Below are 22850 nucleotides of genomic sequence, written 5' to 3'. Positions count from 1 at the left end.
GTGAAGTTCGTCAGGAATCATTCTCAATGTCTAGCTTTGTTTAAGAAGTTTCTCCTTTGGAGGTTCTTAAATCAAAGAAAACACGTTTTAGATTTCATTTTGTCGTGTTATCCCGGCTTGTCGAGGTAAGAAGTTATCTTATTGCCATGGTGTTATCGGAAGAATGGAAAGAGCTTAAGAAGCCTGCAATTGCAGAAGAACATGCAAACATCACCTCAATTATCATGGATGGGTATTTTTGGAGTAATGCAGATAAAGTGTTGCGCATAACAAAGCCGATATATATTATGCTCAGATTTTCGGATTCCGACAAGGCCGTTATAGGAGAAGCATATGATCAAATGGATATGATGCTGGGATGTTTACAAGACGCACTTGCAGATGATATAGAGATTAAAGATATTATTCACCAAATTGTGGTTCAAAGATGGAGTAAAATGAACATTCCATTGCATTGCTTAGCTTATTTGCTTGTACCTAAGTATTACACAAATACATGGCTAATGAAACCAGCTCCCGATGGCGTTAACAGGAAGAAGCCTAACTACGACAAAGAAGTTCAGGATGGGTATCTAGCTGCTATCGATAAGATATTTCCAATACCGGAAGAAGTTGCGGTTATACGACATCAAATTAGTGATTTTGTGAGTAATGGAGGTTGTTTCGCGCGCCCACAAGCTATAGCGGATAGAGCAAGGATGAGTGCAAAACAGTGGTGGGTTTATATGGCGGAGGGGCACCGGAGCTTTGCAACTTAGCTAGGAGAGTGTTGTCACAGAGTGTTAACTCTTCTTGTGCAGAAAGATGTTGGAGCACATATAGCTACATTCACAATGTAAAGAGAAACAAATTGCGATCTGATAGGGCTGAAAAAATTGTGTATGTTCACTATAACCAACGTCTTCTTGCAAGGCAAAGAGCCGATTACGGAACTCAATATAGAAACTGGGATGTAAATCCGGAAGAAAACAACATTGAAGAATCTATTGAAGTAATTGTAGCAAGGGAGCGAGACACAACATCTGATAATGAAGTGGATTACTTTACAACACAAACACCTGTTGTTATCCCTCCATCCTCCCCTCCACCTCCACCTCCACCTCCACCTCCAAGTTCACAAGAACAGGAAACACTTGCACAAATGCGAGTTCAGAGTGATCGTAACAAACACAAGAAGCAGATGAGGTCGATGAATGAGATATATTCCTGCACTTAACTCACATTTTCTAAATATTTATGTACTTGTTTTATTTCTTGATTACAATATTGGAAAATTGGTAGTATAACTAGTATTTTTGAAAAAATGTAATTCACGCTCCCAACTCGCTTCCGGTATCTCATTTTTTGAAAATTTTACGTTCCCCGTTTCCGTCCTCGCTCCCGCTTCCGATATCTTTCCTGTTCCTGGCTACGAAGAATTTTACTACCAACAAGAAGAAGGAGATACGAATACTGCAAAAGCTACAAAAACATTTTTCCCTTCGTTAATTAAGTTGGAAATTCAATGGATGGATAATTTAGAAGTATGGGTTGCTCCTCCACCACCTCATAAATCCTTCCCTGTACTTGAAGATCTTTTTATCAATGGATGCAAGAAATTGGCATGTGTACCAGATTTACAATTCTGCATTTCTCTCCAGAAATTAAAGATCCTGCGGTGCCACAAGTTAGAAGAGTCCATACCGTATGATCTGAGGAGCCTCGCCTTTCTCGAACAGCTTAGAGTTAACGATGGACTCAGTTTTCATCAACATCATGATTTGTTGTATGAAGAGGTTCCTTCTCTCTCAAGTTAAATTTTCTTTTCATTAGTATTATTCTACTAATTTATCTATTCTTCAATCATTTATCCGTTATTTTGACCGCATTTTGCTGTCATACTATCTGCAGGAACCGTAACTGCACAAGCCGAATATTTTTGGTGCTTCAGCATTTTCTTTATGGTGAAAATATGAGCATGCCCAATTATGATACAACTACTATTCGTCAAAGTCTAACGGCCACTGCTCAAACTAAAACAAGTGACAAAAGCGTCCCGGCTACAATGTGGTCGAGCCACATCAATTTTATATGTGGTCCCTCTTCTTTTTCTGACACCTATTTAACAAAAAAAAAACCTGCCCCTCCAAATCCCCTTACTGTTTCATTTTTTGAGAAAAAGTAGGAAGTTATAGAAAGAAAAAAGAAAAATAGTTAGGCAATAAAACTGTTTTCCAATTTTTTTCTAACTTTATGTGAGATGTCATGATTTAAAGAGGGGCCACATACTTCAAGTATGTGGCCCGACCACATCGTAGCCGCACCGAGACCGTGCTTCTGTTGCACCAGGGCCCGACCTGATACATAACATTCTACTGTAACATGTAAAATTAACTCTTCTATACCTTCACCTTCAAGATGAGTTGAATAATCAGTTGAACAATCCATGGGTGAAGATGGATGTTCACCATTTGTGCGCTCTACAAAAAAAAATAACGAACAATATTAACAAAAAGCACAACTAATATGCCATAATCATACATGTCAAATATTTGATAATGTTCATACCGATGCTAGTGTTAGCTGCATCCAAGTTTCCTGTTGTATCCGAGTTTCCAGTTGTAGTCAAGGTCCCTGAAGAGCTTCTTGTAGAAACATTCCGAGGTCGGTTCCTAAGCGCCATATGTAACCTCATATTATTTAACAAAATCATGATTAGTAAACAATAACCCATAAACTCAATTTGTAATCAAACTACAGTTCATCTCTCTTCAATCAGGGTGACACTTTTTGAAAACACAACCCTACACAGATTTCTATCATAGACAGAGAATTAGAAAACAAAACAAACCCTAAACTTATTCTAATTTTGAAAGTAAGAAAAACTTTAAATCTTACAAAAGGATCATAAAAACCTGAACTTGTTTGTATAAACAACAAAACAAACGGGTATTATTGTTCAACAAAAAAAATCATTACCATTGCTTCAGGCTGAAAATGATTAGGATACAAAATGAAATCATAGTGGAACAGATCAAACCTGGAGTGAAGATTTAACCACAAGAAGAAAAAATACAAAGAAAAAAATAGTTAAAATATTACTACTTACTTCTAGATCTTATTCCCTCTCCAATGGAAGCACAAATTCTAGGTGGTTAAAGATAAATTAGGGAAAGATATAATGACTGGGGAGTTATGAGAACAGGAGGAGCAGAGAGATATATTAGGAATACAAAAACAATTAGAAATACAGGCGGGAAGAGGAAAAAAAGATTGAAAAATTGGAGGGATTCGGTTTTCAGTTTTTATTGAAATTTTTTAACCAAGGTAAACTCCCACTACCTTAAAACAAGGAAAAAGACTTGACCGTTATCCAGGTGACCCGCCCGCCCCTATGCCATCCATATGTGTACAAGCATAACACAATTCCATTCAGTAGAACCTAAAATACAATTCCATTCAGAGAATTAATCAATTGTAATTGTAAGTTACTAAGATAGAAAATCTGCCTACAATTTTAATGCAGAACATCCGCAAAGTAAATTTTCAGTTGGGAATTTCAATTTAGGTCCCAAAATTGAAGAACAACAAAAATTGACTTCAATAAGAATATAATAGAATCAAACAATACATAATGGAGCAAAAAAAACAAAATAAAATTGCAATTAATGGAAATAGGTTGAAGATAATACCTGCAACTTCCAATTGATTTGTAGCAGCTTAATATGAAAATACTCTTTTAGGGAAAAAAAATCTTATTAAAATTGCGTAATAATTTTTTTTTAGATGTTCAAATTATCAGGCAGAATTTGCTGAACAATAATTATTTGGTGATAGATTAGTACTGATGATATCTATGGAGAAAGGAGAATATCAGTTAGTGGAAGAGAAGGTGTTTAAACCTTAGTATCCAGGAACGGGAACGATATCGGGAGCGGGAGCGAGGACGGAAGCGGGGAACTTAAAATTTTTAAAAAATGAGATACCAGAAGCGAGTTGGGAGCGTGAATTACATTTTTTCAAAAATACTAGTTATACTACCAATTTTCCAATATTGTAATCGAGAAATTGGTCCTTGGTGTTGCGGATATATTTGGTTTGGTGAGTTCACTGTGTCCCCTTTTTAGAAGAGATGCTACTTTTAGATTATTAACCGTTAGATTGAAAACCAGAGTTGGATGCATAAAAGAGCTGAAATATAGTATTTTATACAATCTGGCTTAATGGCTTTTCCCGTAACTGCAATGCCACTTACAATTACATTACATGTAATGAAGTTAACCAATTAGTGTATTATAAGGTGGGAGAGTCATACTTTCACCCTAACCCGCATTCAGGTTGGGAGACCTAGCTGGAACACGTTGCTAGGTGCCAAGGTATTAAACCAAGTGCCATTATGTAGAACTAAGACCAATGTAGTATTTATTAGCACCCCACTTCTATGGGGATTTATCTTGTAATAGTTGCCATCATGCTTTTGTACATGAGCACGACTTCTTTGGAAAGCCAACTTCATTTCCTACTTCATAAAGCCTTTGATTTGCCATTATTTTACATTTATCCTTTCACCTTCTTTGTAATTTAGATTATTTTGTTGAATCAGGGTATGAATTGAAAGATTCTTCTCATTGTTAGCGATTGCTAAATATTCGTTGTAACAAGTCCATCCCATTTAATTTTTTAATTTCCCCTGTTACATTTTGGTTTTGTAGCAGACAGAGAAAAATTGGGGTTTTGAGAAAACCCTAAACACTCGCAATTGAGAAAACCCATTGAATTAAATTCGATCTAGGAAGAGAAGTAGAGATTTTTGTGCAAGTTGGTGCAAGTTGATTTTCCTAATTGCAGTTTGGTGCAAGTTGAAAACAAAATCTCTGAGAAATAAAACAAAAAAGGGCGTCTTTGCTAATCACAACTACTTGTACTGTAATCAGCTCTCTCTTTGTTATGCAAATTTAGTATTGTCATTTGAGAAAATCACTGTATGTTCGATTTTTGTGTGTTTTACTACAACACGAAGTTTACAATTAACAAATCATCTCCCAAGACCATCTCACGAATCAGAGATCGACTTAAACTCTGTTCATTGGAAGATCAAGTAGGAAGTTTGGGAAAGAGGTGAGAGAAGTCAAATTTCATTCAACATTAGCAAAATCGAATCCTCTTTTAGACTTGTCTGGTTATGCGCGGTTGCTTAAGAAAGGGTTCAATTATTTTTTTCTTACCCGCACTGTGTTTGTTTTTTACTGATCCGGCGTCTGAATCTGACTCAATTCGAGTCAGATGCCAGACCATTTGTTTTTTATTTTGAGTCAGATCTGACTCGGATCTAACCCTGACTCGAACCATTTGAGTCAGGAAATAAAATGGCCATGACTTATAGGACCAAGCCACTGACTCACATATTTTAAAGTTAGATGAGTCAGGTTCGATTCAAAATTGCCAATCACCGACTTATAGGACCAAGCCACTGACTCACATATTTTAAAGTTAGATGAGTCAGGTTTGATTCAAAATTGCCAATCACCAAGTGCTCTGGAGGTTGGCATGCTCCCTCCCACTGCGGAGGTAGGGGTTCGAACCCTGTAATTGCTGAAATCCAGTCCAATTTAAAGAGTTTGGATGTAGTCTAGGTACTAGTAGTCTGGAGCATCTAAAAAGAAAAAAACAGGGTTAATTCAAAAAACAAACATATTGATATTGAGTCAGATCCATACGACTCAAATGAATCAAAAAAAACAAACAAGGTGTTATTTTCAATTAAGCCATAAAGTAATTCTGTTTCATACCGTGTAACTTCAAAAGCATAAAGAGGATAGAATCTCTTACCAGTATCAAGTAACTTCACAGCTTCTTACCAGTGTCATGATTATAAATGGATCCTTGAAGAAATTAATTTCTTAATCAGATAAATTAAATACTTAAATGTCATATAAGTTAAGTTCAGTAATATTTTGCATGATTTATCCTAGTCTGGGCCCAGCTTTAGCAAAGAAGAGAACAAGACAAACAGAATGAAGGCAAATCGCACTCGGTTACATTTCCATACCAGTAATGCAGTAACACACTAAATGCCTCCGACAAATAGAGCACTTCCGCTCTAGGTACCAAACTCTTGCTACACTAGATATTTTACAGACCTTTCAAGAAATGGCATTTTCTAAGAACTCAGTACTGCAAAATGAGATAATAACACACCTGAGCAAGTTCATAGGATGAACGGTTAAAAGTTATAGGGTAAAGTATTCACTTCAGTAAGAGCTTGTTAGATTTGTTACACTCACTTTTTTTTTAATCCGGGGCCATCAAAAGTTAAAATGTAACCATTTGTCCAATCTTCTTTCTTTGTTTCTCGTGCTCCTCTCTCTTTCTTTTCATAGTTAATGCTCCTCGTTTTTCCTCAGACATCACCACTACAGGATCCCTTCGCACATTTTCAGTCTGCAGAACAAAGACCAAATCAACTGAATCAGCTGCAATCTTGCAGAGGCAAAATCACTAGCAATAGACACAAGTAACGCAATAAAGACAGGAACAGAATTCTTTAACAATACTTGGTATTGTGTTATGAGCAGATGAAACTCAAAGACGCCTGATATTTGGTGGGGATGTTTTCCTCAACACCTCATTCCACAACCTACTTAATGACTAGCAGTATGTTTAAAGTCAATAGCAGCAGCAGGCACAAGGAATTGCAGGAGTGTGAAATATTTCACCTAGAAGGACTATAAATACCATAACAAGCTCCGCATTCTACAATCATATATGGGATATACGTAACATAAATCGACCTGGGCACTCAGAATTTAGACAGACAATTGTAGGGAGGAGCATAAACAGCTCAGAAGCTCGTACCATATACTGTAACATTAAATACTTCAAAAATGAATAGGAGCAAGGATCCTCATCAGGGAACTTCACACCACGTCGTTGTTCAAGTCGAAGCTGCCTGTGAGCAGGGTCCTCCTGAAATTTTGGACCAAAGAGAAGTCAGAGGTGGGCATGGAGAACTCTATAATCCATAAACTTTAACCATCTACGATAAGATTTGCAAATAACCTTTTTGAGTGAATCCTTGTTAACAGGAACAAGATTGTCATGTGGTTCTACCGCAGCCAATGGGTAGAGGAAGCGAGGAGGAGCTTCAACTTGACGAATCACACGCATAAAAACAGTATCTCTCATATCAATTCTGCTGCTAAATGTGCATCTAGCAATCCCCTCTCTTTTTGTCGCCTACCCAATACCCATAGCATTAGAAATACAAAAAAGAAACTTCGCTGAAATGCTGGAGCTACCGACACAACAAAAATAGACAAACTAAAGAGAGTATACAATTAAGACATTCACTTAAAGAAACAGTTCCTGCCAACTCTAACATGCCAGACAGCTACAGAAAACATAAGAACGATACAGCATGCATTTAACTTTGTGTACGAAGGACCTTTTCATGAACTCTAGAATCACAAAAGCAAATGCATGCCAATCGGTGGTTCTATAATCTAGATACACATCAGAAAACTATATTTAACATGGAAGACCAGATACAGAAGTGAGGATTTTGTTTCTACACTTAGCACAAACCTCAGTAATTTTCCCCCAAATATGAGTCCCAGTCCGAATAGTTTCACCTATAAATTTAGCGACATCAGTATCTGGTGTAAATTTTATAAGAGCAGCCCTCCTCTTGAGGATTTTATGAGGTTTCCCTATCCACTTGCTTTCCTTCACTATCTTTGTGGGATGCTTAGGGTCAAGAACGATAGCTGTTGCTGTTATCCGAAACTCTTCCTGATTCATAATGCAAACAACAAGAATATTACATATTTGGAAGGGTGGAGGTAATAAAGTACATCACAATTAAATGGGACTCATGTCCATTTAATCCACTCTCAAAATGCAACAGTTTTCGTCTTTGCTAATCTGTGCCCATGATTTCTGGAATCAAGGATTGTGTGTATGAACTTACACATATGGTTGGTTCTTTAACTTACAATAACGAAACACTCTCGCAGTAAAAATTATACAAGTATCAAGTTGAGATGGAAAACACCAAACCTTGTTACCCTGCGCAACAGCAATTCTGGTGTAGGGAGGTGCAGGGGGTCCCCAGAACATCGCAAGACAGTGCTCATATTGGGGAGTGTACTTTGCAATTTCATACTGTTTACTGTCCAATTCACTGGCATAGATAGGTATTGTCTGATAACGTCTCCAACCAGCTGAGACAGTGATCGGGTCTCCTGCCTTCAACAGTTTCATATGCCAGTCATGTCGCTTAAGTCTAGCCTGGAAGAAGAACATAATATCGAATATCAGGAAACGTCAAATATTAAATATAATAGCTCTTTCGTTTCCAAAACAGTGAAATACATATCAAGCTTCAAATTAGAAAAATAAAACAGAGAAGGCATAACAACCTGCATATAACCAACATTTTTCTCTTCACGACTGATACCCCAACGAGAATAGGATGACAAGGATCAAAAATTTTGACCATCCCAAAAGGGACGTCATGAACCTCCAACCTTAGATAGGACCCTGTTCTGAAACTCTCATTCTCCATGGGAGTTAGCTCAACATGATCAATTTCTATTTCCATCTCAGAAGATAAAGGGAAAGGATCAGCTGTGCTTCTAACACCATCTAAACGAAAATCACCAACACCAGCAAGATGCACCTGTCCAGAAACACCTCAAGTCAATTTTGTGGATAAAAGTGCAAGTGAAGTCTGCAGTAGAAGATATACAAGAATCTGTTTTTTAAACTACCAGAATTTTCAGCAAAACAGGCATCTAAGTTATGGGAAACTGTTCTTTCATGTTTAGATAAATGAAAACCTTGTAGAACATATTAAGCATCCAACATTTACAGCCCAACATACACCTAGAAATAAGAGACTACACAAGGCGGAAAATCTAGTCTAAAGTAGAAGACATGCATTGAAGTTACTCAGGTTTCTTTGCCTACAATTTTTGTGTTCTCATTCGTTGGTTTTACACATGCTTTATGTGAAAGCTAACCGAGTTTCTAGATACAAACTACGAAACTTATCCATGCAACGTTTATAAATGTCCAAACATCAGATATCGTCTTATTAAAAAGATAGTGCCATATCAAGTACATAATGTAGTATTTCATGTCAGACAACATCATAGAACAAGAGCAAGTTCTATGATGTTGCATAGATGAAAGATATCAGAGTATCTGACATTGCATAGATGAAAGATATTAAGATTACCATGGCTCCGCTCTTAATATTACAACCTCGAAGATAACTATACAGACTTATGTTTCTGTTGCAATTTGCATCCTTGAGCAGTTTTTCTGGAGGAGTAACATCTTCAAAATGATCTACCAGCACATAAGGATGTTTGGCTCGCCATGACGGGGTACGGAATCGGAGCATTGATATGGCTTGTTCAAGTTCTTGTACTTCCAACATTTTGTACCTGTTATAATCATAGAGTGGAATAAGAAACTGAAATAGTGATTTTGTCAGATTTAAAGTAAGGGCAAACATTCTAAATGAGTACATGCTATGGGGATAAGAAGCGACTTTGCAATATTAATCAAAAGAAACTTACAATTCATAATCATCAGGACCATAGAAGTAGGATATTGTTGCTGCTTCACATATTTCAGTCCAGCAATCATCCTGTAGACGCTCTATGGTTTCCATCAGTTCCATTTCACCTTCCAATTGGTCAAGATGTGTAAGAACACCCATAACCTTGGGAAGGCCATGCACTCTTATAAGGCTAAAAAAACTCGAAAGTTTCCTGAAATGGACAAAAGCAAGTGTCATCCAAATCGATCCACTACTTTTTCCTAGATAGATATGTACTTATTAGAAATTAACTAACCCACCGCCATAACTACCATCCACCAGTAACAGCACAAGATCAGCGTACTGCAGCATCGATCATACCATTAATATCATCAGGGCACTCGACAAACTGTACTCTTCTATTATCACCTAATTAATGAAACAAGATTTAAGCATAACCAATAATTAAGGCATCCAGCTACCCATGAATAATAATAATTAGGGTATTCCCTCCACTGTAAGGTGAAACATGGAATGCGTACTGATGAAGAACAGAAAAGATAACCATTTCTAGACATACTAAGATGTTTTGATAAGCTTCTTCAATGTGTTCAACATCTAACCAATGAGATCGGATTATACCAGCAGATACTAGGATATCCAGCACAACTCCCTGCACAAGATAGTAACAAATACAACTTAAACAAACATGATATTATTAACTACGAAAAAGTTAAAGAAAGTAGTAAGCGTGGAGGATCTTTTTAGGATTCGATTTTAAATTTGGCTTCAGGCATTCCATTTCTCTTAAAATTAGCTGACTAGAAGTTTTGAACACAATTTAAAGGAACTAATAAGACGAGAAACTTACCTGCCAAAAGCAGAAAAACACAATTCCCTTGATGCACAGAAACTTGGCAAGAGGCTTATGTGGTTCCAACTCCTTAGCAAACACATGATAAAAGATTACGAGAGAATAGAGAGCCAGGGATACAGAAAGGTTGAGAATGATGGTGAATGTCCAGCTGACCCAACTTGGGTACAGTCCTAGAAGTTGAAGTGCTATCATTAGAATAGAGCATACAGGCCGAATGATGACAAACTGCCAGGTCCAGCTTTTCAGTTGCTTCAAAATTTGATGGTTAAGATGCACAGTGCGAGGCTGCAGGTAGAATAATCTCGTCTTAGAAATCAGATAATCATTGTCATACGACACATAGTGTTCTAGGCAAACAAATCCTAAAATTCAAACTGTGGTTGTCTTGATATTCTCATTGTGTCTCCTACCTATATAGTCTGCACGTTTGCAGGTCATCAGGTATTTCTAAAATACACACATCGGTCACAACCACGAAACTAAATTACAAAAGGGAACCCCAGAGCTACAAACAGTCTATTACGTGACTTGTTTTGACACAAAGACAAGCAAAACCTTTCGAGTAACTTCTATTTAATTCACCTCTAAACAAGACATGGAAAAAGAAATACTTCATACCTGAAAAAGAGTCATTGGAAATGAATGGTGAATTGCTCTTCCTTTGATTTCATCAGGCACTATATTGTTGCTAATGGAGATATTCAAGTAACTGTACAACAAAGCAAGGGACTTGGCAATCACCTGCAATTTTATTTCAATAACAAGATCAAAAATGACACTACGAATCCAATTTCAAGGATAAATTATGAAGAGGAAAAGATTAAAAAAAAAAACGAAGAAATGAAAAAAACTTCCAATGACAGAGTAGGCGTAACTTACAAGAGCCTCATAGCATTCCTTGATTGAATCCAAAAACATGAAGAATGCTTTACTTCCTTGGAAATCCAACAAACCCACAAACGAGTCAACTGCATAAATGGGTGCCATGAGGATGATTATTATGATAGCTTTCTGCTCCTTTGGGTTCTTCCAATAGAAGAGATGTTGTGAAACAAGCTGTACTGTGAAATGCATTGATGCCATAGCACAGAATGCAGATCCTAACAGCATGATTTGTCCTCGATCCATTGTACTAAAATCCATGATTACTCAGTGAGTCGACAGTCTTGGCGCAGAAACCTGCCAAAAACCATAAACAAATTGAATACATGTAAGAAAAGCAGACACAACTCCACATAGCCATTAGTGTGATAGAATATACAGTAGTCTTTTTACTTCAAAGCGGTTACAAAGGTGTATTCTAATTTCCTTCATCTTGATCAGATACTTGGGGAAAAAAAACATAATCAATATATAAACATCAATTTTAGTTGTGACACTATTATGTTTCAGCTTGAAGTTCAAGTAAAGAAATATCTATCTACTAGCAACAATTCATATAAAAACCGTGAATTTATTGGGTGGAAAACCCTAATTATAAAAACAGCAAAATTAACAAATAACAACATGATCTCTAAAAGAATCTTAGATCAAACCACACATAACTTAAAATGTTCTTCTCAATAATCTGTAAATTCGGAAATAAGTAGATGTAAAAAAATAAGAAAGCATAACGCTAAGCTGATTAAATTTAAGGGAAGAACAATTGTGAAAAGAGAGAACTTACAAAAGCAATTCGAGATTGATAACTGACCGAGTCAACAATTTCAAAATCTCTTTTTTCTTCGAGGAATTTAATTTAAGAAAAAGTAAGGGTTGGAGACGATAAGAATGATCAGGTTCAGAGAAACATATAGAGAGGGAGTTTGAGTCAAGAATTTCACTCTCAGCTCAGGTTTGTTTGTACTTTCTTGACGATTTTGATGGCGTGAAGACTGTAGAGAAGACTGAAAGTGAAGTCAAGAGTCTCAGATGATCGAATGGGCTTGGGCCGTGGTTTACGGAGGAGTTCTAAGGCTTAGTCCTATGGTCCTTCAAGACACTTTCAACAAGGTGCCACGTCACTATGAATCATCTCCAAGCCCCTAGGATGGTTCAACATTCTCCGTAGAAGCGCCATACGAAAAGACGCGGAGCGACCAATAGTTTGGCACTTCTTCTATAGCACCAAATGGTTAGCCTCTTAACCTAGTCAACTCCAGGATTACCCATAAAACCAATAGCAGGATTGAGTGGAAGATAATGGACGGACAAGACGCTTTTACAATGAGTGACTACCTGAAAAAGAAGGGGTCTAACAACACCACCCAATATTTCGCTTATCAATCTGTATGGACCAACTCCGAAATACTTTACTAGACTCAATCTAGATAAAAGTATCTCAAGGAGTTAATATCTCTCTCTTGATTTGATTTTTACTCAAGCTAAAATCAATAGCGAGTCTTTATCAAATACAAGGAATAACTTGGACGGTACCAAAGACCAATGTCCAAGGATCAATCAATATCAATCAACAACCAAAGGTTGGATTTCCAATTGATGATCATGAACGCACAACCTGTATTATTTCAATTGTCTAAAATATAACGCGGAAAAGAAATAACACAGACACCTGAAGTTTTGTTAACGAGGAAACCCCAAATGCATAAAAACCCCGGGACCTAGTCCAGATTGAATACACACTGTATTAAGACGCTACAGACACTAGCCTACTCCAAGCTAACTTCAGACTGGACTAAAGTTAAACCCCAATTAGTCTCCCACCGATCCAAGGTACAATTGTACTCCTACGCCTCTGATCCCATCAGGATACTGCGCAGTTGATACCCTTAGATGATCTCACCCACAACCAAGAGTTGTTACAACCCAAAATTGCAGACTTGATAATAAACAAATCTGTCTCACACAGAAAAGTCTATCAAAGGATAAATATGTCTCCCACAGATAAACCCTAGGTTTTGTTCCGTCTTAAGATATGAAATCAAGGTGAACATGAACCAATTGATAATCCGGTCTTATATTCCCGAAGAACAGCCTAGATTAATCAATCACCTCTCTACAATCCTTCCTGACTACACAGGCGGTTTGTCGAGGAATCACAAACAGTGAGACGAAGATGTTTGTGACTTCTTTATCTTGCCTATCGGAGAACTCTCACGATCTCAATCCAATCAAAGATTGTACTCGTACAATAGAAGATGCAAGATCAGATCACACAACTACGATAAAAGTAGTATCGGTCTGGCTTCACAATCCCAATGAAGTCTTTAAGTCGTTAACCTGGTTTTAGAGAAGAAAACCAAAGGTTAAAGGAGAATCGACTCTAGCGAGCGCACTAGTATCACACAGACGTGTGGGGATTAGTTTTGCACAACGCTAGATGTCTCCTTTATATAGTCTTCAAATCAAGATTTTGCATTAGTTACAAAGCAATCCATATTCACCGTTAGATGAAAACCTGATTTAGATTCAAGCTAATATTTCTAAACCGTTAGATCGAAAACTTATCTTGTCACACACACTTGGGTAGACATTTACTGGGTTTGTGAAAACCATGCCCAAACGTGTACGTGTATGTTGGTTCAACATAGTAACCCAAAAGGTTAACCATATGAGAATTTCATATTAACCTTGTTCTTCTTCACCATAACTAGTTCAATTGACTCAAATGAACTAGTTAGAGAGTTGTTCAATTGCTATGAGATCTTATGTAACTACACAAGACACAATTGAAACAAAGATGATTCGATTCGATTGAATCAGCTCATGAACTTTATAGCCACGTTTTGCATAAAACATTCCTTAGTAATTTAAGTTTCATGTTCAGAGCACATCTTTAGATCATAACCTCTTAAGCTCACAAACAAGTTCGCGGACTTAAGACAACCGGTGGAGTTTTCCAAACTCAGCAGAAAATCTCGGCAAAGATACTTTCGCCAATTCGCGGACTAGGTTCGCCGACTGAGTTCACGGACTTACACGTAAACGAGTTTTTGGAAAATCCCAGCAGAAATTCTCGGTACAAGAACTTCCGTCAGTTCGCGGACTGGGCAACGCCAATTCCTCCGGTTTCTCTCAATCAACAAAGTTCGAAAACTTCGGATTAAGGAATACATGGTTATGTAATCTAAACTCTCATTCCAATCATTGAGACATTCTCAGAGGACGTTTTATAGCCGTTATTCACAGACCGTTTCGCGCCAGAGCAATTCTCAATGTAATTGAAACTTTTCATGACCTTCATCACTAGGTGAAGATAAACTTGATCAAAGTGAAACAATTTACCAACACATGATTTCGAGATATAGATATGCGAGATATACTCGGCTCGAAATATTAAATGTGTATGATCCAGTCTATATAGCTTACGACTTTTGTCTCATAAGAAGTAGGAGATGGAAGAGATAGACTTTTGAGTGATAGATAAGTTCAAGTCTCCACATACCTTTTTGGTGATGAAGTTCCACGGTTCCTTGAGTAGGTCTTCGTCGTTGTATGATGAATCGCCATGAAGTCCTTGAGTTCAACTACACTTTTCTATCCTAGTCCGAGACTTAGCTATGTAGGCTAGAAATCAAGACTCATAGTTTCGATCACTAACATTGACAAACATGCTTGAGATAGCAACGCATGCGAGGTTGACCGAGCTATGCTCTAATAATCTCCCCCTTTGTCAATTTTAGTGACAAAACTATTAATACATATGAAATACAAAAAAGATAAACTTTAGTGGCTCCTATTTCATAGTCTAATCTTCAACGTTTCCTGAAATCTTCTTCCTTCCAAGTACTCCAATGATCCCAAAGGTTGTAAGTTTAGCATCACCGTTGTTGAAGATCCGTATCTATAACAATGAGAGAAATCGAGATTCTCGATCATTATTATACAGTGTCATAGTATTATTATGTAACATCAAAGTCCAATTGTATCACGACTTTAACAATAACACTATGGTGATATGTATCACTCCCCCTTAGTCAATACTCCATCTCGATCATGGAAACCACTCCCCCTTACATAATGATCCAAAAACCATATGTATTTGTAGTGTGAACTACAATATTTCTCCCCCTTTTTGTCACTAAAATTGGCAAAGGTACAAGAACGGGATCATAATGATATTGTAGGAAATACCAAATGGTCCTACAAATAATATATTAGAGAGAGTCTGGTCCAATTGACCTAGTCAATTGTCTGTTTGGTCCTATTTGATAATATAAATTATAGTTTGGTCCTAGGGTGATGTCATGGATGATGTAAATGCCATCTTGTAGTGGCAGAAATACCCTTTTGGATAAGGACCATATATATAGTCAAAAAGTAAGAGAAAAAGAATCATTCTCAGATTTACTCTCTCTCCTATATTTTCAGATCTAGAATTTCTCTCTCTCTTTTTCTTTTTTATTTTCTTCCTGCTAGCGATGAAGAAGATAAAGATGATGATGAACGATTCTCTCTTCTCTCTATATTTTTCTCTGCTAGTGATGAAGAAGATGAACGATGAACGATGATGATGATGAATACGATGATTTTTTGTTTTTTTTTGATGTTTTACTTCTGTTTTGATGATGAAAACGGTGAGGTTGAAGATTCTGCTGCTATTTATGATGATGATGAACCTTTATCATCTTACATGCTTGGGTAAGTTTCGGATCTACAAAAGAAAATGAAGATGACGGAGTTCATTTCTGGAATGAACTCTGGTTTGTGATGAAGATTTGGATATTTTTTCGTATGTTGTTGCTGCTGATGATGGAGAGGATGAAGATGAGTTGTTTTTGTTGATGAATAAGATGAAGATGACGAAGTTCATTTCAGGAATGAACTCTGGTTTGTGATGAAGATTTTGATGTTTTTTCTTGATAAAGATAGATTTATGTTTTTCTTCGTCGCTGCTGCTGCTATTGTTGAAAGGTTAATTTTTATGATTCAGTGATTAAACCTTCTAACAATCAAGATTACTTCGAAAGGTTAATTTTTATGTTCGATTAGCTCTGTTCAGCAACAAATCGGAAGAACAATATAAGTTTCTCACCTCTATATTTGATTTTATTTGAAATCTCGCTGTGTTTAAACAAAATGAATGTTTGAAAAAATTGATTTACGGTTCAAAAAAGCTAATTAATTTGATTTTACTTCGAATTTTCAATCAGATTTATAATCATATTTTAGATCTGTAATCATCTTATCTTTCTCTTAAGTTTGAACTATCTATTCGTTGTTTTTTTTGTGAAATCTTTTTTAGGGTTCGTCTGTTGAGATTCGATTAATCTCCCAATTTTGCTCTAAACTTAAATCTGATTTCAGATCCATAATCGTCGTCTTTTAATACCTTTACCCATATGAGATCAGTAAGATCGGATAAATTTTAATTTCTTTTACAGTTAGATTTCTTACAAGATCTGTTTACAGATCACGATAATGTTTATATATCTTGATTAAGAAGTGAAATTCACTAATTGTACGTTTGGTAATTACATCATTTATATTTGATTCAGTAGTGTTTTTCAGAGCTTGTGTATGTCAGAAAGACAATTGTTGGTTTTCCTTCACCAATGATAATGTTATCTATGCTTTTTGCAGTTGTTGATGGTTCATATTCGGAATCATGACTTAAAGAATTAATTAGCTTATGTTAGACATGCATATTCTGCCATATTTTTTTAATAATTATTATATAGTGTATACTGACTAGAAGTCTAAAAAAAATTTGGTAAGTAACTTTTTACTAACAAAGCGTGTGGATCATAAATTGTTGCTCGTGATTAATAAAGACACTAGAACTTATAATTAGATGTTTGCATGCAACTAGTAATCTAGTACACTTACGTCTAATTTTACATGTTTTGAATTGGACGCTTTGGGGTGATTAGAGACAATGATCACCACCAATCTTGCATTTCTCCTCTTCTTAGGAATAAGATATGTGGTTTGAAGACTAATATCAATTTTTCCCACTTGTAGTAGTATGAGAGACGGTAGGGATGGAAGGGCGAGTTTTGAAAAATAATTTGGAGCCAGTTGTTGTGCTAGCAGTGATCATGGAATCAGCGAATTAATCGGTAGAGGTAAGGACGCGAACATATACGTGGTCTTGATGAAAACTAGCTTAAAATGATCATTTGAATTTGTTGAGAAAATATTGTTTAAAATGAATGGTGATTTTGTTTTGTATTATTTTGTTCAATTTGCTATGGTCTGTTTTGGGAAAATGTTTGATTGGTTAAGCCTCTGCTGGATGGCGTATATGTAGTGTAGAATTAACACAATTGGTTTTTGCAGTAGTGGGATCCTTGTTCCTTGTTGTATATATAGTGCAGAATCTTAGATGCAGCGTTAAATCTAATCTTAAATTTTAATCCTAGGTAAGAATTACAATATTTTAAGCTTACTTGAACCTTATGGGTTTGGCTCCTCTAATCAAATAGCCTTGTACCTTACTGACAAGTATAATATATCTATATAGATGATTTGTCTTTATTTCGGGGTCATGTACATATTACATAGTAATATATATGCATGTGTAACTAAGATTTACACAAGTCAGATGCATGTGTAACTCCCATTTACACTAGTCAGATGTTTGGTGATACATGTTCAACCCATATAGTATGGGGTTAATTGTTGGAGAAAAACAGAGTGATTATATTTGCGTCAGTCTGTATTGGTGTTATGAGGTGTCTAAATGATGTGTTGGATTGTGAAAGCTGAAAATATATTGTTTATTATTTTGATTAAATTTGTTAATGGAAGGTATGTTGATTTTTTGTATTTTTTTACTTGTCATGGCTGATGTGTGAGGATCTAAAAGATGAGGATGTAAAGCCCCTACCTCCTCAGAAGCTTGATTCCTTAGAAAATGATGACCTTGAACTTGGATATGGATATGCTGGTATCCTTGCCAAAATTGTAAGTAATGTTGGTACTAGTACTACTGATTCATTATCAGTCACGTGTATATGTTTGTATGGTTTGTATTTACTGGTAGGTTAATGATTTTATACTTTTCATGTAGTAGACTTCGCATATATACATTAGTTGGGTTAACTTTTAAACCGGTGAGTATGTTAAGATTGTAGTATTCATATGAATTACATCAGTTTGTTTTGGGGTTATCACCTTAGTTGGGTTAACTTTTTAAACCGGTGAGTATGTTAAGACTGTAGTATTCATACTCTTTATGAGTAATGCTGCAATTGTCATTGTAAGTTATCACCTCCTCCCTTATGTTATTGATTTATCAAGCGGTTCCATCGCTTCTTTTGCACATTCATGGAAATTTCAGCTTTAGATTCATATTTTTCTTTGTTTTTCTGTTGGCGTCATAGTTGGACCTAGCAACATCTGGAGGTGGGGGGGCTTGCAAGGTTCATTGGTATCTGCTTAATTGTGGTGGTTGTTGCAATTGCGGAGGGGACTCTTGAAGGTGGGATATTTGGAGATCTTTCCTTCATGTGTCCTGAGTTCATGCAGGTAATGTTTTTTCCTCTTTATGTCACTATATGTTAATTGTTGTGGAATTATATGAAAATTCTGGAACCTTGTGCCAAAATTATATTTTTACCTTCACTTTTCCAGCATACGAAGATGATTATATTTTTACCTCAAACCTAACATCTCAAAGTTAAGTTCAACTTTGTGAAGTTATCTTGTTTTATCCTTGCTTTAAAGTTAAATTTGCTTACTGGAATGTAGTTGTATGTATTATTTGATGTTTGTGAGTCTTCGCTTATATCTGTATATGTATTTCCTTAGCCTTTTACAACTGAAGTATCTAGTATTCATGTCTCGGAGGTGATTTGTGTATGAGCATCTGTAACTTTTAGTTACACTCGAAAAATGCATGTGTAACTCTTAGTTACACTAGGAAAATGCATGTGTAACTACCAGTTACACTAGGAAGATTGTATGACTCTGTAAATTGTACAATAAGATGCATAGTCTAATAAGATTACACTGTAAATTGTACGTGCCAGGTACACGAGCCACACTACCGATGAACCCAAAATGATGTGGTTCGATTGAACCCGAAATGATGTAAAGCTCAGTTTACTTGTTTGCATATAGTTGCTAACTAAAACATTCTATTGTAATACTGTTAACTGTGCGCTGTTTGCCATCCTATTTGATCATGTATATGTGTTATTTCAGGCGAGACTTAGGCGACATAACCTATATGTTAATTGTAAATCATATTAGGAAGATACATGGGTAACTGTAAATCATCTGTAACTCTTTACGTCACTATATGTTAATTGCTATAGAATTATAAGAAAATCCTGGAACCTTTTGTTGGTAGGATCCCATATTTTGATGAAATTATGTTGCTATAAGCATGTGTATCTACTAGTTACACATGCTTTCTAGCATGTGTATCTGCTAGTTACACGTGCTTTTAGGATATGTAATTGCCGGTTACACTTACATTTTAGATGTGTAATAATTGTTGTTTACACATGTATTTAGGTATGTATGTTTGCCATATTCTTCTCTTGAACTATACATTTCAAAAGGCAAATAATATAGATTTGTTGACTTTGGGTTTCGTGGTTCGCAATTCATGTAATGATCGTGAATAAAAGAATGAGGCATGTTTTTTTCCTCAAAGTATGTTGTTTGAAGATGTTGCTAATGTTGTGCCTTTCAAGTGCAAGGTTCAATTTTTTACTTGATGAAGAGTTAACGGAAGTTGCTGCAAGTGATGAGGTCAGAGCTGCTATTGTATATAAGATTAGCAGGGAGCGCATTGACGAAGAAGTATGTTAATTATTTAGTTATTTTTGAAAAAAATGTGGTATGCTTCAAGGTATTTGTTGTTGCCTGCTAAATCTTTGTGCAGATTGATCTAATTGATAAACAGACGAATTACTGTAAATGAAAATTAAAGTAATACCTGTATTTTCCGTATATGTAGTTTTGATGTATAATTGATGCATATGGATGTGTAACTTGTAGATACACATACATATAGCATGTGTAACAAAAAGTTACACATGTATATGGATGTGTAACTTTTAGATACACATGCCATACACATGTGTAACTTCTGGTTACACATGTGTAACCGTTTCTTGCCATATGCATATGTGAGTCCACACATAAATATACAAGTGTAACTTTGCATTACACATGCCATATCCATGTGTAACTTCTGGATACACATGTCATATCCATGTGTAATTTCTGTTTACACATTCGCACTATACTTTAGTAATTTTGGGTCTGGATTTAATAATTTTGGGCCTAAATTTAAATTTTATTTAATTATGAGTTTGACAATATATAAAAGGGTATGGATGTCATTTAATAACTGGGAGCCTAGATTTAACTTTCTTTTAATTAAGGGCCTCATATTATGGGTTATCCGTGGGTTGGGCGTTAGCCTAAGCTTCCAGTTTCTATAGCCTATGGAGGTGTGAGATTTTGCACCTTCTTTAACACGAGCTCTTGTTAAAACTTAAAAACATGTAATAAATATGAAAGCGGCTAAAATTACGAATTAGGTTTTGGGATCCAGAAAAACTTGTAAGCTCCTTCTCACGAACTTGTACAGTTTCTTTTTCCTTGAAGCAAGTTGTACAATTTTTCTGTTTCGTTTTTATGCTTATCTTTCCGACTCTATGACTTCTCTTTACTGTAGATTTTTAGTCTGTTTTCTTGTATTCCTTGTATCTAATTTGACTCACGAATCAATAATATATATATGATTATGTTCTCCACTTCTGTTTTCTGATGTTTATGATAATAATTGCTGTTAACGATATAAATTTCTTAGATAGATTTTAACAAGCTCTAAAATCTTAGGTAAATGTTTAAATTTGAAACCCTAATTCATGATAATTTTAAACAGTAGGTGGCTCAAGTGAATCCTTTGTTCTTGGGATGTTTTTTGCTGCTAATTTTTGGATTAAGGTTTTGAATCTGAAACTTTTCTATCTTATATTTTGAGGCAGGTTTATTTGAAAGCTGGATTCAATGAGTCTTTCAAATGAGATGGATATTGACAAAAATAGTGAAGTTGATAAAACCAGTTGCGATGGAACAAAGAAAGCAGCAGTTCAAGCTGAACTTAACAGAGTGAATAAACTGCCTACAAACAGTAGCTATGCATCTCATCGTATTAGAGTTCTTAACAAAGTACTGCAACTTATGTCCATTAAGGTTAGATACTAATTTTTTTTACCTTTTCGTCATCAAAATTTCATGAATCATAGTATTTGAACCAAGAAAGTTTGCAGCGAGTTTATACCAATAGCTATTCAGGGATGCCTTTTCCTATATGTTACTTAATGCTTGATGATGACTATTTGCTGATGCTTATACATTTTTTCTTATCATAAACAGTTTATTACTCATAAGAGGTTTTTGTTTGAAAACTTTGCTTCTTAGTTTCCCTTCTTGCAAAAGATCTATAATTGAGAATGAGTATCTTTGCAAATTATTTCCAATCATGTAATCATTTGCAAACTCCAATCCCTGAACCATTTATGCTTGTGAAATGGTAATCTGGGACTTTCGATCTCTTCGGATTAGATATCCTAGAGCTCAGTAGTTTGGACTTTTGCATCGCCTCACGGTTCCTAACTTTAGAGATTAGGAAACGCTCCTCACTCTTCGCCACATTCTAAACAGCTTCCGGATCTTTTAAGTGTCATATGTATTTCTGTTGATAGTTTCAATACATTTTAGTTATCCGAGCTGCTTATGTATTTGAAAGTAATTATTGAAATTTAACTGAATTTATCTTGCGCTAATTTGCCAGAGAACGTCTTCACAAGACGAAGAGTTGGAGCTTCTTTTTGCAGGGCTGTCTCTTTGAGGAAGAATTTAAGCTTGTCTAAGCACTGGTGAGTAGCGAGTTCCAATTAGCTCTGTGTCGTACTAGAGCAAACTCTTTTTTTCCTTATCTCTGTATATATACTAGTGCAGGTATACATCCTTGTACTTGTGGACTTATCCTGCTTGATAATATAGAACTCAAAACATAATACAAATGAAGAATCATTTCCACCGGATGCCACCATATTAAAAAAGTGTTGGTTAGATACATAAGCAGGTGAATAGGTTCGGTAGGTTATCTGGGAACTCGTCATTCAGATCTTTGTCAAAACGGAATGCATTTATTTTTATTTTGTTGCACACGGTAAAAGGGATCCCCAACACACACTATTGATTATAGAAGAAGAGGATTCACAGTTCCCCCTTTCTGTCTTCAAATACATTATTTTTTACTTATCTAGATATGTCACATCTACTATCTCACTGGATTAGTTTTGTTGCAGAATGTGAAAATGAAGCTATATCAACATAAAGAATGACAGAGTACAACAATGCTTGTGTGGTTTATGCTTTTTAATGGTTCAATGAAGAGAAACTACCCTGGGTGCCGAGCTGCTCTTCGTGTGTATGTATATATATAGTAATGTATACTGTTGGGTTTGATGAGAGACCATCTCTGTTACTCATACTACATTTTCAAGGTTCCATTTTGTGTCCAATGGCTGC

General features: G+C 35.9%; 3 protein-coding genes across 7 annotated transcripts; 1 reads left to right on the top strand and 2 right to left on the bottom strand.

Moving 5' to 3' along the window:
* Positions 1-5854: 5854 nt before the first annotated feature.
* Positions 5855-9756, bottom strand: LOC113328340 (ribosome biogenesis protein BMS1 homolog). Of its 4 annotated transcripts, XM_026575457.1 has the most exons (9): positions 9567-9756; positions 9221-9431; positions 8400-8659; positions 8038-8268; positions 7564-7770; positions 7039-7215; positions 6835-6945; positions 6264-6420; positions 5855-6153 (listed from the first exon to the last, which is right to left on the bottom strand). In XM_026575457.1, the coding sequence occupies exons 3-8, from the start codon at positions 8403-8405 to the stop codon at positions 6292-6294; spliced, it is 861 nt and encodes a 286-aa protein (XP_026431242.1). In that variant the 5' UTR covers positions 8406-8659; positions 9221-9431; positions 9567-9756; the 3' UTR covers positions 5855-6153; positions 6264-6291. The 4 variants fall into 4 exon arrangements, with proteins under 4 accessions (XP_026431242.1, XP_026431239.1, XP_026431243.1 ...); XM_026575454.1 differs by having other exon boundaries at positions 5856-6420; XM_026575458.1 differs by having other exon boundaries at positions 5856-6420; positions 9247-9431.
* A 225-nt stretch (positions 9757-9981) lies between these two features.
* On the bottom strand, positions 9982-12246 carry LOC113328339 (transmembrane protein 184C-like). The gene is made up of 5 exons (XM_026575453.1): positions 12073-12246; positions 11286-11585; positions 11025-11147; positions 10401-10691; positions 9982-10202 (listed from the first exon to the last, which is right to left on the bottom strand). Exons 2-5 carry the CDS (start codon positions 11547-11549, stop codon positions 10008-10010), a joined length of 873 nt encoding a protein of 290 aa, XP_026431238.1. The 5' UTR covers positions 11550-11585; positions 12073-12246; the 3' UTR covers positions 9982-10007.
* An 8542-nt stretch (positions 12247-20788) lies between these two features.
* Positions 20789-22844, top strand: LOC113327683. Of its 2 annotated transcripts, none has more exons than XM_026574830.1 (4): positions 20789-20870; positions 21299-21506; positions 22108-22192; positions 22628-22844. In XM_026574830.1, exons 2-3 carry the CDS (start codon positions 21321-21323, stop codon positions 22162-22164), a joined length of 243 nt encoding a protein of 80 aa, XP_026430615.1. In that variant the 5' UTR covers positions 20789-20870; positions 21299-21320; the 3' UTR covers positions 22165-22192; positions 22628-22844. The 2 variants fall into 2 exon arrangements, with proteins under 2 accessions (XP_026430615.1, XP_026430616.1); XM_026574831.1 differs by lacking the exon at positions 22628-22844 and adding an exon at positions 22275-22549.
* The last annotated feature ends 6 nt before the right edge of the window (positions 22845-22850 follow it).

This window comes from Papaver somniferum, unplaced genomic scaffold (assembly GCF_003573695.1).
Source record: "Papaver somniferum cultivar HN1 unplaced genomic scaffold, ASM357369v1 unplaced-scaffold_107, whole genome shotgun sequence".
Classification (NCBI taxonomy): Eukaryota; Viridiplantae; Streptophyta; class Magnoliopsida; order Ranunculales; family Papaveraceae; genus Papaver; species Papaver somniferum.
The sequence above is the reverse complement of the archived record's forward strand: the minus strand, read 5'-3'. Positions and strand labels throughout refer to the sequence as shown.

What these genes read in the sequence shown, in the direction of transcription:
- LOC113328340 (XM_026575457.1), bottom strand. An exon ending in CTGTTGCGCAGGGTAACAAG is followed by an intron (nt 7,771 to 8,037) that starts GTTTGGTGTTTT and finishes ATTATGAATCAG; the next exon opens with GAAGAGTTTCGGATAACAGC. An exon ending in ATTTAATGTTACAGTATATG is followed by an intron (nt 6,421 to 6,834) that starts GTACGAGCTTCT and finishes TTTGTTCTGCAG; the next exon opens with ACTGAAAATGTGCGAAGGGA.
- LOC113328339 (XM_026575453.1), bottom strand. Translation starts at nt 11,549, where the DNA reads ATGGATTTTAGTACAATGGATCGAGGACAAATCATGCTGTTAGGATCT. An exon ending in TTCCAATGACTCTTTTTCAG is followed by an intron (nt 10,692 to 11,024) that starts GTATGAAGTATT and finishes TTCTACCTGCAG; the next exon opens with CCTCGCACTGTGCATCTTAA. An exon ending in TGTTTTTCTGCTTTTGGCAG is followed by an intron (nt 10,203 to 10,400) that starts GTAAGTTTCTCG and finishes TATCTTGTGCAG; the next exon opens with GGAGTTGTGCTGGATATCCT.
- LOC113327683 (XM_026574830.1), top strand. Translation starts at nt 21,321, where the DNA reads ATGAGTCTTTCAAATGAGATGGATATTGACAAAAATAGTGAAGTTGAT. An exon ending in TGCAACTTATGTCCATTAAG is followed by an intron (nt 21,507 to 22,107) that starts GTTAGATACTAA and finishes CTAATTTGCCAG; the next exon opens with AGAACGTCTTCACAAGACGA.